Source organism: Scleropages formosus, chromosome 15, assembly GCF_900964775.1.
Source record: "Scleropages formosus chromosome 15, fSclFor1.1, whole genome shotgun sequence".
NCBI classification, from domain to species: Eukaryota; Metazoa; Chordata; class Actinopteri; order Osteoglossiformes; family Osteoglossidae; genus Scleropages; species Scleropages formosus.
The window spans coordinates 11,476,528-11,491,399 of NC_041820.1; the positions used below are offsets into that span (position 1 = coordinate 11,476,528).

General features: G+C 40.9%; 1 protein-coding gene across 1 annotated transcript in view; it reads right to left on the bottom strand.

Annotated features, from left to right (window-relative positions):
* Window positions 1–1,589: 1,589 nt before the first annotated feature.
* The window catches only part of snap25b (synaptosome associated protein 25b), a 39,694-nt gene continuing 26,411 nt past the window's right edge, over window positions 1,590–14,872 (bottom strand). The window contains exons 4-8 of the mRNA XM_029258381.1: window positions 13,696–13,744; window positions 8,290–8,407; window positions 4,753–4,872; window positions 3,288–3,432; window positions 1,590–3,061 (exon numbers count right to left, since the gene is read on the bottom strand). Coding sequence (XP_029114214.1) covers window positions 2,993–3,061; window positions 3,288–3,432; window positions 4,753–4,872; window positions 8,290–8,407; window positions 13,696–13,744 — 501 coding nt within the window. The 3' untranslated portion in view covers window positions 1,590–2,992. The remainder of the gene's footprint in view (window positions 3,062–3,287; window positions 3,433–4,752; window positions 4,873–8,289; window positions 8,408–13,695; window positions 13,745–14,872) is intronic.

Here is a 14,872-nt window from a genome sequence, read left to right on the forward strand (position 1 = left end):
GCCAGCGTTTCCAAAATCAAGATGGCTCATTGAAGCAGAGCTAAGTGTTGACGCTGCCGTATCATTCAAGGTGGAAACAACGGCGTGCGTCTTGAAGGCCTGCAGAGGCTCTACTCTGCCGATCTCTTACATATATCTATGTCCAGCCTGTGAAGCCTAGCAGCTGGTCTGGGTGACTATATCGTGTGAGTCAGGGCTGTGTGGGCTTGTGTGGGGGCTCGCAGAGTCCTTACATAACTGCTAATGCTTTGTGTGTGTGTGTGTGTGTGTGTGTGTGTGTGTGTGTGTGTGTGAGAAAGAAAGAGAGAGTTTGTGCTGATACTGAGAGAGTACTGACGGAGTGTGTGCGCATCTGTGTACCACTGGACAATTTTTAGCAGTAGTTCAGGGATCTGTGTCTACATGTGTGTGAAGCAGAATATGGATACGCTGAATATGGATGCAGGGGGAGGTTGTGTTTCTGTTTGTGTGTTGGGTGGAGGTGCACTGCTTTTTATGAAAAGACATTGAATAATGCACGTTTTGGGAGTCTGTGTGTACATCTCTGTGTTAGCAGTATTTAAGCACACTTGCATATGTGAGGGAGGCAGAAGGAGAGGTGGTAAACTGATTTTGATTAAATGCCCTATGAACAAAAACAGTGTTTTTAAATGAATTTAAAAAATGTAATTTAAAGTAAACATGTGAAATCTTTTTAGTTGTGGAACCAATCCCAGGACGAGGGGAGTAGGATAAGGTACTCCCTGGAAACACACTCACACCGTCTGAAACTGCTTGTCCCGAGCAGGGTTGCAGCGAGCCGGAGCCTAACCCAGCAACACAGGGCGCAAGGCCGGAGGGGGAGGGGACACACCCAGGACGGGACGCCAGTCCGTCGCAAGGCACCCCAAGCGGGACTCGAACTCAGACCCGCCAGAGAATGGGACCCGGCCAAGCCCGCTGTGCCTCTGCGTACCGCGCCCCCCTACTCCCTGGGCAGGATTGCAGAAATAAGTGCATGTAAAATCTGACCATCTCGAAGGTGACTTTATTACTTGTTTTACAAGTAAATAGCAGCTTTCTTCATGCTTTTAAAATATATCCAAAGGCCATTCCTGCTGTTAATATTTTGGAAACACATGTGCCCGTCTATCTATCTATCTATCTATCTATCTATCTATCTATCTATCGCTTGTCATATCTCCTTCAAACTTTCAGCTTTATTTCTCCCTGTACCTTCTCATGTCCCTGCCACTTATCTAAATCATCTGAATGGAGACCAAAAGCAAAGAAATATGTATTACCCTACTCCTTGCACAAAGAAATCACTGGCACATATTTCTTTTGACTTTAAAATGCTGAAGGCCATGGAGTGCTAAGGCTTAAAATGAGAATGGGTTTCATGTGCAAATCCATGTAGGATCAAGGGTTCATAGCACTTGGCCATGCATTTATTCCGAGACATTCTGAGGGATATTGCAGGTGGGTACTCAGTTCAGTACCTCATTGGAAAAGCTGAGCATATTGTGGCCATAACTTCAGTTTCTATGGCATCGGACACAAGACATGAGAATGATGAAGGGCAGAAAGAACCACAAAAACTGCACACAAAGGTTTATTAACATTTAATCATTTCCGCTATCAACTACCTACAAAATCACTTCACAGAACCAACAGGAAACAATAAGGAGTTTCAGTATTACATGCATTGACGACTTGTATCTCACAGTTTCAATGTAACATTTTAATGTTTCATTCTAGTAAGGTTTTTTTTAGTTATTGTTATTTGATATACTCAACATCTTAGTGATTTGGTGTGCATAGCTCTAGGCAACAAAAAACATTTCTTTAAAAGTTCTTGGTCATTTTCTTACCAGTAACAAACCACAAAAGGGGAGCAAACTAACAAGATACACTAAAAAAGTAAGGTCTTTCAGAAATATGCACAGAAGTATGCAGTCTTCTTCATCTCAAAGAGCATCCACACCCTATAATACAATACAATACACAACCAGCCTTCACCCTTCAACATTTACTCAATATATAATCAATCATCGACTGCATGTTTGTTTAGAAAACAGGTCCATTTTGTGCTACAGCCGTACTGTCTTTTCATATCACTGCATATCTGTACAATGATTGGTCCCAGGTCATAAATGTTGACTGAAATAGTGGCACTATTGCAAACGTGCAGTATTGTGGTACTCTCAGCTTTGTCCTAACACTGAGCATGCGTCCGTCAGTCTGCCACTGCCATGTTAGATGTTTCTCCATTTTTTTCCCCTACGTGTTTTTTGACAATAGATTACTCATCATGCATTATGCACAAATCACACCACTTGAAGTGCAACGTCTATATCTCATGTTGTTTAGCTGTGAAAGTTTAGTCTAAACATGAAGTTATGGCAGCAAACGAGAGAAGGAGGCCAAGGACAACAATGGTGAGCGCCCTCCTGTCGTTTTTCGTGCTTTTTCTCTTCCTCCTCTTCACTCGTCATCACGACATCGAGATAAGGACCACGGCAGTAGCGAAATGGAACGACACGTTTTTACTCGGACAATACTGAAATACTGAAAAGGAAAAACATTTTGTGTAGCATTCCTACAATAGTTGTCATTCAGTAACAATATATTTATATATATATGATTTTATATATATATATAATATATAGTTTAAAAAAAATAGAGAACGAGAACTTCACAAGTGAGCTATAACCATCAAATCAACAAATACAGTATTTACAACCTTAGATATAGAAGATACAGAGTAAAAGAAACCCGTTTACGGAAACCATTTAAGACTATCTTTTAAAAAGCCGACAGACAACACAGAACAATTTGGACAATGTGGGGACAATATGAGCATGTGTGCAAACCTAGTAGGTAAATACCATGATAAAAGCCTGTTTTGTGCTGTTCCAGGAACAGCACGGAGGGCGAGGGGAGGGGGAGGGGGAGGGGGGATTGGGTAGGGGCGGGAATGGAAGGTTTTAAAAGCACTTTTGGCAGGTGCTTAGCCACTTCCCAGCATCTTTGTGGCCCGCTGGTTGGCCTCATCGATCCTGGTTTTGTTGGAGTCAGCCTGGAGGAGACGAAGACTCACAGTCATACAAAACTGTACCACATTCATAGCAGAGAATAATTTCCCCCCCATATTTTTCTGATGTATAGTGGGTGAATTTTTGTTAAACAGACTTCCTTTTTTATTTGCGTATTTTTTTTTGAGCTGTAAATGCCGTCAGGTTTACTTTGCAAAATTTTCTCTCCGCTACAGGTACATGCGAGCACAAAAAGAAGCTTTCCAGTACCTTCTCCATGATCCGGTCGATCTGGCGGTTCTGGATATCAATCTCGTTGCCCATATCCAGGGCCATGTGGCGCAGGTTTCCGATGATGCCACCCACCTGCTCCAAGTTCTCATCCATTTCATTTTCTCGGGCATCATTTGTTACCCTGTGAGAAGGAAGCAGTATAATCCTTGTTTTGGAAGGGGGGAGAGCAGGTATGGCCCATAACACTGCCAACATACATGTAAATATCCAGCATACAAATCTAAAATGTACACCTGAACAATGACGGTAAAATATTAACATACATGGCAGTGTTAAACAGAGATTCAACCCCACTGTAAAAATCTGCAAATACAATGGGCAGAAGAGCAGGTTCTTGGTGTTTAATGGCCACAGTGAAGGCCCCTTAAGACTTCCAATATTGTGTCCAGGTGAAACTGGGACTTTAACCCATCTTAAATAACATTCCTCTCTACTGATCTTCTCTGCCTTAATAATCCACAGACTTTTGATTGCAATTTAAATAGCAGGAGGACAAATAGAACAAATAGTCTGCAAATAATCTCAAAATTGCTAGTATAGCTTTCAGTTTAGGTTGCAAGATTTTTTTCCTGTGGTACACTTCATGGTCTCAGTGCATGTGTCATCATTAACAATTAATGACTGCAGACAGCTGCAAACATATATCTTTGTGTCTAGCTTGCTTAAAAAAAAAGCTCCAAATTGTGCTATATTAACCTCTCTATTCATGTGGGTTCCAAGACTTGGTATGCCATATGGGCAAGGCCTCATCTGCGCCTACTAGGTATACAGTACTGCGCAAAAGTCTTAGGCACTTAGATGAGTTTCACAAAAATATTTCTTTTGGATGGTTATTTAATGTCTTCTGCATTAGTGTCAATGGGAAAGAGCATATTTTAGATTTACCAGCATTCCTTTTGCAGAAAGTTACAGTATTACAGTAAGGGTTTTGTATGTCGTTAAAGAAAGAAATTACACACACACACACACACACACACACACACACACACACACACACACACACATTGACTGAGACCGCTTGTCCTGAGCGGGGTTGCAGCGAACCAGAGCCTAGCCCTACAGGGTGTAAGGCTGGAGGGGGAGGGAACACACCCAGGACAGGACGCTAGTCCATCACAAGCCACCCCAAGCAGGACTCGAACCCCAGACCTGCCAGAGAGCAGGACCCGGCCAAGCCCGCCGTGCCAAGCAGTTGTTGATGATGGATGGTTATTAAGCTTTTTAGGAAGATAATTAATTAAGATCATTATTTTTGGAAGCATTCTCACTTTACAACTTTTTCCCCCAACCAAGTGCCTAAAACTTTTGTACAGTACTGTACCAGCACATGGTGTAGTAGTTAAGGACATGGCTTTGCATACAAGTTTTAGTTCATAAGCGCTGTTGACCCAAAGCCCTTAAGTGTAAACCAGGCACATGAGCCGGGCACACCTCCGCTTACCTGCGGATGAAGCCTCCACTGATGTTCATCTGCTCACTCTCATCCACCACACGGGCAGGCTGGCTCTGCACCACACCATCTTGGTTGTTGCCCCAAGCCTTGCCCCCGCCCCCTTTCAGTCTGCACACAGAAAGAGGAGCTGAGCACCGGGACAAGCACCGCTCGCTGCCTACATACATTGGCCAGGCTACAGAGAGTAAGAACAAGCAACCCCAGGATCCATATATTTAGACTGGTTTTATCAGCAAGTCAGTAAACTCACTTGTAATCGACAACCAGCAATGATCATTATCTAACAAGTCAGACAAATGCAGTTTTTTTAATATATAAGTGCAGGAGGTACAAAGGGGAGATTACACAAAATGTGAACTTCCACCCTTTGGCCTATGACACAGAACACAAAGGACAAGTGGGAGAAGACAGACAGCACACCAAGTGACAAGACCTTGGTACACACTCTGCCCCCCATCTCAGATACCTAGAGAGGGAACCAGACATGGTGGGAGTCTAATAAATATGAGAGTTTACCCCCAATACTTTTCTAATTGTCTGGCGTGAGGAGAAGTATAACAAGCCTAACAACATTAATATTCATGAACATGACAATAACTAACTGTGGGCCATATGTATAAAACGAAGTAAATACTGCTTTAAAAAATAATAACAGAGGTGTTAGCAGTTTGCAATGCAGAACATTTCAAATGTTAGATAATGTACAGTATGGGTTTGCAAGAGAAAAAAGGAACGTACTTTTTTTAGATAAAAAATGCAGAGGAAGATATTTGAAGAATTGCTCATGTTTTTTTTTGTAACGTCAATATTTTCAACAAACTTTTCTTTAATTTGCTCTGGTTTACTGATATGGACTAATGGACAAATTTTGATAAGTTTCATGAGCTTATAAACATTTTTATATACAGTAATTGATTTGCTAATTTTAAGCACATAATATGGTCCACAGAAGTCTGCACATAATTTATTCCTCTCTGCAGAATATATTAATTCTCATGTCCTGATTTCAGATTTTATGACTCTTTCATTTACTTTCAAGTTTTTCTAAGGATTGGGGAAGGCAGCTGGAAAAGATTTATGTTCCTCTTCTATGCTGAAGAATTAATGCTGGTCATTTTCAAGCAAGCCTACAGCATTCATTAGTTTCTTCAAGTTTTTGTAATAATTTTGTAATAAATTCCCCTGTACAGTTTTGCGCAATCTCATTCACATACATTTCTTATATGAAGAATTTAAAGAAACCTGACCTGCCTGCTTTTTCTCACTGTTCAGAGTAATTACACGGGTTATTATTTTATTCAAAGGTAAGACTTTTTGCAATACCTTCAGCATTTAAATCTTATAAACCCTAACTATAAATCTCAGATCAACATTTAGAGAGTATAAAGAAAATTCTTGGTTTTCTTTACAGTCTTGGCTTTGTTGGAATGGTTTTCAATACAGTCTTAGCTTTTCTCCAAAACTTCTGGAATAAAACAAATCAGAAAAAATTGTTCACATTTTTAATGTCTTAATCTTTCCCCGAGGTACAAATTTAGTCAAACAATTGATCACAAATTAATAGTTTAATTAATCACATAATAACTAATTTTTCTATGAGTGTGAGTTGGTTTAACGTTTACAGAAAAATAAAAACATTTGTAGCCTTTGTTGGTGGGTGATTGAAAAATTCAATTCACCCTGTAGAGAGTGATTTAAACTGATCAAAGGGCACTGGAGAAAACTTATCAAATTATTAATGGCATTATTATAAATATTATTAATGGCTGGTATTATAATGTCTTGTAAATGTACTATACAATCTTTCAAATTCGTGCACTTTTCAGTCTGCCACTAACAACATGTTATGGAAAACTTTCATACTGGTTACTGAGGCCTACCTATTCTGAGAATACAACAGGAACAAAAATGTTCTTCATCCACCCACTGGCCACGACATACAAATGTTTATGTTGACAGCTAGATTCAGCTGGATACATACAGAAGGGGTAGAAGCTTGGCTTATAATTATCAGGTGGGTAAAGATGAAAATGTGTCTGTGTTCATGTGTTGGGAGATGTCATGAATCACCATGAATGTAAATGTTACCCTTTCACCTTCTGTCAAGAGACACATTGTGCAATAACTAAATAATCCCCTATTTTCCAAGTATAATTCATGAAGAAAAGAAAACAAAACTAGTATTGCTGTTGTTATCATAATCATCACCACTATCATAATCACCATCATTATCATCATCATCATTTTTCATGAGCTGCTTTAGCATGCATCACGTTCAAGATGTATGAGCTGTACAGTCATACGGTGAGACGTACAAGTATGAGCACTAGCTATATCAGGCATTCATGCAAGCTGCTCCATATTGTCTCCTGTCCTTGATATGTATTTGTAGCATCATCAAATACGTAATGACCATGAGCCACCAAGTGCCAGGTTTTTAGAGAACAAATTCTCTACTTAAAGACTGTTCACAGTTACTGATCCCAGTACTTAACCCGAATTACTGCAGTAATATAACAACCTCAAAAAATGTGTAAAATTGCAAGCCGCTTTGGCAGAAAATGCCAGCAAAGCAATATACTAAATATAACAAGCTCAACCGTATAACCCATGTGGTCTGAAGAGACTGGAGGAGTATGATAGAAAGGATAAGAACTGGGAATGCGTCTATGGCCATATTGGGGAAGCTCCTGCTCTTGGGTGATCATGCATCATTAAAACCCTTTTTTTTTTCCACTTTCCACCCACCATTGATCTCTTGCTGTGGATCTGCACACAGCTGAGCATATGGAGAGATTACATTGCAACAAAATGAAACAGGCAAACTGGGAATATACGTTCCTGATGTCCATAGGCCAAAACCCCCATTTTCCCCCGCCCTCGTCCATTCTCATTCAAGCAGTAGAGGATTCTGGGTACAGCTGGATATATCAGGTCGTGAGGGTTGTGATGCACAGCTCAGTTATAACTACAGCGTATATGTACTCATGAGTAAAACACCCTCTCACCTTCATTTACATGTACATTTACGGTCATTCATTTAGGAGATGTTTTTCCTCCAAAGTGACTTCCAATGAGCACTATGTAGTAGTAGGCCTATGGACCCCCAGGACGTAGGACCAAGGCCATGCAAAAACAGCGCTAGGTGCAGACCTAAACAGCGTGCTACCGGCACATGCCTCAGCTGCAGCTGCTGCTTTCTGACAGAGGGCACGGAGCCCATGGCCACGTCCATCCCGCGTGAGAGATATGTCAGAGTGCATTCTGCATGCCACATGCTCATCCTGCCTCGGCCTCCCCACCTTCCACCCACCATCCACCACCATCACCACGCCGCAGAGAGCAAGCCAAGGTGTAGGACTGGCGGTTTGAGGGGTTTGGGGGTGTGGCATGGGTTGGGGGTGGAGGTGGGGGTGGGGCCTTGACTGCTGTTGAGGAGGACTCATAAGAATGTTCTAGTCTTTGTCATTGCAGGCAGGCAGGCAGGCAGGCAGACATGCAGGCCGGCAGACCGGAAGCACCTACTTGTTACACGGACATGTACAAAGACCACAGAATTTTCCTAGATCCGTCAAGTTCTTTTCTGCCTCCTTCATGTCCTTATTGATCTGGTCCATCCCTTCCTCGATGCGCTCCAGTTGCTCTGATTAAACCACAAGTCACACATCCCCCACAGAACGAAGCACGTGAGAAAGAAAGGGAGAGAGAAAGAGAGGACAAAGAGGAGAAGACAAACTTGAGACACTCAGCGCCACAGAGGAAATGACATCGGACACCACCACAGACGCAGGGGCCCGGGGTGCTTTGCCAGTACCTACTTGTTACAAGGACACACGAATATGCCACAGCATTTCCCTAAATCTTTTAAATTTTTCTCGGCCTCCTTCATGTCTTGGTTGATATGGTTCATGCCATCTTCAACTCGATCAAGTTGTTCTGGTCAGGACAAAAGGGATGACAGCAGTGGAATGAGATCTTGTTGGATATTCGGTCAAAATACGTGCAAAGACGTACAGAAAGACAGCTACTCTGCGGAGTCAAATGCTTTGGTCAGTATGTCACATGACTGGGCCAAAACAAATACTGATTTTTCAATTGACGGGCCAATGAAATACATTTTAAAAATATAGCAATTGACTTTGGGCTTCCATTTTTAATTATAGAACACAACTTTTCCTTTAACTTGATGGAATTTAAAGTTGTGCTATACAACTACGGGTGCAGCATTTCTAAGTAAAACTGAAAGAATATTTAAATTAAACCACCTACTGAACAATTAATTTCTTCACAGTTTTTGTAGCGTACAGTTTATCCTCAAACCCAGTCAAGTGGCAGTGAGAAGCAATAAAATTAAAAAAGGCTGATATATCATTATGGTAGGATGTATGGAAGACCCACATAGTTAAACAACAGAAAAATGTTAAAAAAAATAACAGCCTAAAAGTGAGATCACGGTCAATAGAAATACTGTGAAGCTTCGTGTTTCGTTAAGAGTGGAAATTAGTCCAAATATATTCAAGGCTTTGAGTGTTGCCATGGCACTGCCAGAATGTTTTTCAGAGCACAAAATGAAGCATGCAACCGTGTTTGAGACATTGATGGCAAAGCAAAAGAGGAGTGGAGCAGTGAAGTCGCTTCCTGGCAGGCCAGACAACCTCCCGGCTGCATGAACCTTTGCTCGGCTTGGCCCGCAGGGCTTGTCAGAGACGATGATCCTCAGCAGTCAGCTGGTCCTAAACACAACTTAGTCTTGGCTGCGGCTAACGCCATAGCTTGAAGGAAACGTTGTATATGCATTTGCACCTGGTTAGAAGCCTTTGTGTGAGTAGGATGCAACGGAATGGTGAGCTCAGAAGTGACTGCACCACCATCATTTCCTTAAATGACTTTAGGAAAGAGGACTTGTGTATTTCCTTTTTGTTTGTGCAATCCCTGGGATGCGCTCGCAGTTGCATAAGCCCATATAATCAAATGCAATTACAGGTCCCGGACAGTCAGTAACCATTGTATCTGCAGAGAAATTAAGTGAAGCAGTGATACTATGCCAAACAAAATGAGACAGTTAGTGTGATCATTGGGCTCTGGGAGTTGAACTGCTGTGTACGGCCTAACTCAGAAATCATCAGCCCCAGGTAAGGAGTGATTTGGTCACGTCTAACAGCCTTTCGGTTGATATGTTACAGCTAATTGGGCATTGGAGGTAATCCAGATACACAAGACAGTCTTGCAAGTGGAGAGAGTTTTATCACTTGGGCAGCTGATGGGACCTCAGTGCTCAGTGGTTGTCCAGTCAGTAGCCTTGGGCTTAGCCAGAAGCACTTGTGTACTTCAGCTATCAACAGAAAAGCCAGTCAGAGAGCACCATGAACTCCAGTTTCTACGTCCACCGGAAAGTGAAATGCCAAGTTACACTTTTTTTAAATTTAATTTTTCTCAAATTTTCATTTCTTAGTGCCCAATGGACCATAATGATCAATGTTTTGTTAAGATGCTTCCTGCAGAGTGGCTGAATTTAAAATACGGAGGTTGCATCAGTGATAAACATATCAACTGCATCCACAGCAAATACATAATAACTGAAACTGTGGTTAGTCTTTCTAATAAAATAAAACATTAAAATTTATCATTTCTTTGCCAGGAGACATTTTATATTGAGCTGTTTATTTATTGACATAAGAAAATACATCCATATGGATTAAAAGTATGTTTCATAAATATGTGTACAGCAAGTTCTTCATTTTATTTACAACTTCAGAAATGTGACCAGAAGAAGTTGCTATAAACTACTTGGCACGTTATCACTATCATAGTTGAGTATCTGGCCTGTAGCGAGAAGCGATTACTTGTGTTTACTCAACAGAGAGGGTTCAAGTGGATTACCGTGTGACAGATGTGTTTCAATTCACATGTTGTGCGTGGCCTCCTGACCGAACTTCATCCCCAGGGTTTAAATGTGGCTTAAATAGGACAGTCAAAACAAACTTGGATTGTCTATGTAAGAACCTGGATGTTAAAGTGTTTAGGGCTTAATGTTAACTTTAATCAAGTCCTTGCATGCTTATATTCCTATCTGGGAATTTTACCTGCACACCTTTTTTGGGTCTACAGCCCTATCAATCAGTGCAATCTTACTGTTTCCATTGTAACATGGAATTAACCCAGTTACTGTACTTTCAGGAAAGATACATATAGATAAATACAGGCTGAATATAATTATAAACCATGGAATAAAGAACATCATCCAGTTATAAAATTTTGTGCAAAACTGTCTGGCTGTTATTTTAAACACTACACTTTATTCTCCCTTTTTCTTTCAAATTTTACTTAAATCTTTAGAGGACCGACACTGAGACGATGAAGTGAAGAAACTGACTCATGGATGGCGCCTCATAGTTCGGGGATAAAATGGCTGCTGTTGAAAGTGCTGGTGAGTCACGAGTACTGGTGGCCAGACATTTAGTGTGAAACCTCGGTTGGATAATGAAGTGCGTATCAGCCAGACCAAACAAATGCAAATCCATTTAGTATAAGACTGAATTCTAACCTCTGCTCTTAAAATGGGGGCAGAGGTACTTTTTGGAAACAGCAAACAGATGAGGGCCTGCACCTGTCTATACAAGCCACAAAATGGATCAATGCCAGCCCAAAGGGACTCTCATTTGCACACTGATGGGAGATGCATACAAAGGTGCAAAAAAAGCTTCGACACGCATTGCTAATGAGCGCAAAGATGAGCAACAGCAAGGTTTATCTTAAATAAATGCAGACCGAAGGAGCCGCTTTTTACGACTCTCAATCTGCTGCGGGGGTCACACCGTGTCTATCGGCTAATACGAATGACTGTTGTTTCAGCTATTGAACCCTGTGAGCAAGGGAACCGTGATGCTGAGGCCATTTAAATCTTACAATTGATTGTGCACGGCCTGCTGGGAGGGACAGTGATATCCGTAAGTTTGCCATGTAATGGCTGAGCTACACGTCACTCCAGCAGGTTAATTAAGATTCCCCCTCTGTGTGGAAAAACACTAGCGAGAAAGAGGTTATACACATTTCTTTGTTAATGCAGCAGCACCAACCCTCCTGAACCCCTTACAGGAGATGCTGATATTGTATTCCATTTTTATATAATAAGTGGTATCATAGTGCAGTCATTTAGCCATTTCTATGACCGAATGGTTTTTACGGTAGTATATCAGCTTTGGGTTTTGGTAGATCAATTTATTTGCAAATTTTCTTTCAAAACCTCCTTAGCATGGGGTGGCACTATGGCACACTGGTTAGTACTAGTGCTTCATAGCTCCCAAGCTGTGGGTTTAGGCATGGGTTCAAGTGTGGCTCAGTATGCCTTATGCACTGTGTTGCCAGGATAGGCTATGGACCACTGCTACCCTCCATTTACTTTATTTTACATTAATTCCTCTAGCTGACTTCAGTTATAGAAATACAGTAATTATTTCAATTGTGCGCCTAAGTGTTAATGCTGAAATAAAATCTGCATATATACATTTAGTGGACACTTTTCTCCAAAGGAACTTACAATGTTAAGTTCACAACTATTACAAGCTTACAACTATCTACCCATGTATACAGCTGGGTAATTTAGGGTAAGTACCTTGCTCAAGGGTGCTAAAGCCAGAGGTAGGGATTGAACCTGCAACCTTTAGATCAAATAAAAGTAGTGCTAATCACTATGCTACCAACTGCCCCGCTATGGAGCTGCCAATTTCCCTGCTGTAACACCTAATAGATTCCAAGCTAGTAGCTCCACTTACATTTGAATGAATAATGATAGCAAGAGGTTGACAGTGGAAGGCCTCGTGACAAAAGAATTCATTGTCCATTATACATAATCGCTGGGGAGTTACACAACGGGTGATTCAAATGATTTATTTGTTTCCATGGGCCGCATTTCCACATCCAGCAGAGGGATTGTAGTAAACAGGTTTGTCTCTTAACGAGCTTTTGTGGCAAAACGATCCGCAATCAAAGTTCAGCCACAGGGTTAGAAAATGTGGCATTAGAGGCAAGAGTCTGTTCATTGTCTCATGTATCTGAAACAACCTTCAGCTTTGTAAAGGCAAAGCTTTAGACTGACCTAAAGGGCAATGTGCATTTTGTATTTGCATAAATTATGTAAATCTCATGTTGAGCTGAGTCATTCAGATTTCAGAAATTAACGGGGTGGACTTAATGCACATTTGCTTCATTAGATTAGTGGTATGTTTGGTGGCTATGTTTTAAAATAGTGTACTTGATATTATAGATATTATAGTCACCAGAAATTGGCTTTAAGGTATGTGGTGGTATGGTGTAGTGTGACGTCTTAAAAATAGCCCAGCCAGGAATTATACAAAAGCAATAGTGCATCTGATGGTGAAAAACTGAATTTTGTCATTACCAGTAAAACTGATCGATTAAAGAACGCATTTTAGCACCTCAGATTCAGGGCTACACCTTAGACATGTTGGCCGGGACTTCCGCAACGATGAATACTTTTTTCTGTGAATTGCTAGAAAGGATGATCAGGAAAAGTTAATCATGGTAATAAATAATGATTAGCTCTTCTGAGGTCTGAAAACAGTCTCTCTTAATGACAGAAACACTGAAGTAATAAAGAAAATCCAACCAGATTTGTTTTGCGCAGATAGATACACACATCGCTGTTAACACATTCAATTCACAAAGCAATTCTGAGTATCAAATAATTAAGGAAATGTAATATTACAAACATCATTAGGTTTGCTTCCACTTACATAATTTTAAAGATACTGTAGCTGAACACCTGAGCAAAAACAGAATATTTCAAACTAGTTATATTATACTCATATCTAACAGAATTGCTTTTACTCAGTTATATTTTACTGCTGCTACAGGGGTTTAATAAGAATGCTTAAAAACACTAACAAAGGCAAAACTTTCCTCTGAGCTTACCTCCTTGCTCATCCAGCATAACCAGCGTTTTGATGCCTGCATCTTTACTCTAATAGAATTACAGAGAGAAAAAAGGGGAAAAGAAAGTAAATGCACAGAGAATGAAGACCAGTAAAGAAGCAAACCACCAAGTGTCCAAGGAGCAAGAGAGAAGTCAAATTAAAACTAGTAAAAAAAAAAAAATTAGCTAAAAAAAGCTACTCCCTGGAAGAAATGAGTCTTCCACTGTACCTCAACCAGTATTCTTCAGCATGTTTGAGTCACTTGTGAACCAAAATCAATATAGTGGGTGGTTAACTTACTGCTGCTTAATAATGGTAATGAAAAGTACTGTTGCAAATATAGGAAATATTTAGATGAATTTGTGACCAGAACTGAATGTATAGCTGAGAATGCATCTCCACAAATACACATTGTCTGAAACCGCTTGTCCCAAGCAGGTCGCAGTGAACCGGAGCTTAACCCGGCAACACAGGGCATGAAGCTGGAGGGGGGGGGGGGGGGGGGGCACACACTCAGGATGGAACGCCAGTCCATCACAAGGCACCACAAGTAGGACTTGAACCCCAGACCCACCAGAGAGCAGGCACAGGCCAAAGCCGCTGCACCACCACATTCTCCTCTCCACAAATACTGTCTGTGCAGTTTTTTTCCAAGAGACCTGGACTTTACAGTCCCTTTGTCTGTTCACAATAGCTGGTGACTGGCCGTGGTTCTATACCAACACCTCCTCTGCTACTGTTTTAGCTGGACTGTGAGAAAGCATTTAAGCTTTTGCTCATAGCCTCCGAGTTTCACCCACAGGAAGCAGGCTGACAGAAATAGGACAAGGAATGGCAATAACACTGAATATTAAAGTGTGCCATACGGTATGTGTGAATAACAACCAGAATCACACCAGTCTGGAACAGCACCTAATAAGTCTGGTACCATATCACCATGGTACTGTAACCATGAATTGTTAAGTTTTATGATCATCGCAGTTTTGTGAAGTAAGTAATTTTTTCTTTTTTGTCAGAATCATGGTTATTATTGCGTCCTTAGTGAATAAATTTAATTGGTATGTATGCTTGTTTTGTCTTTATTGCTGTATCAAGGGACAAGCACAATAACACACCGCAATGTCGCCAGCTGTAGATCTGTATACAGCACACACACAATATTTCAATACAGTACA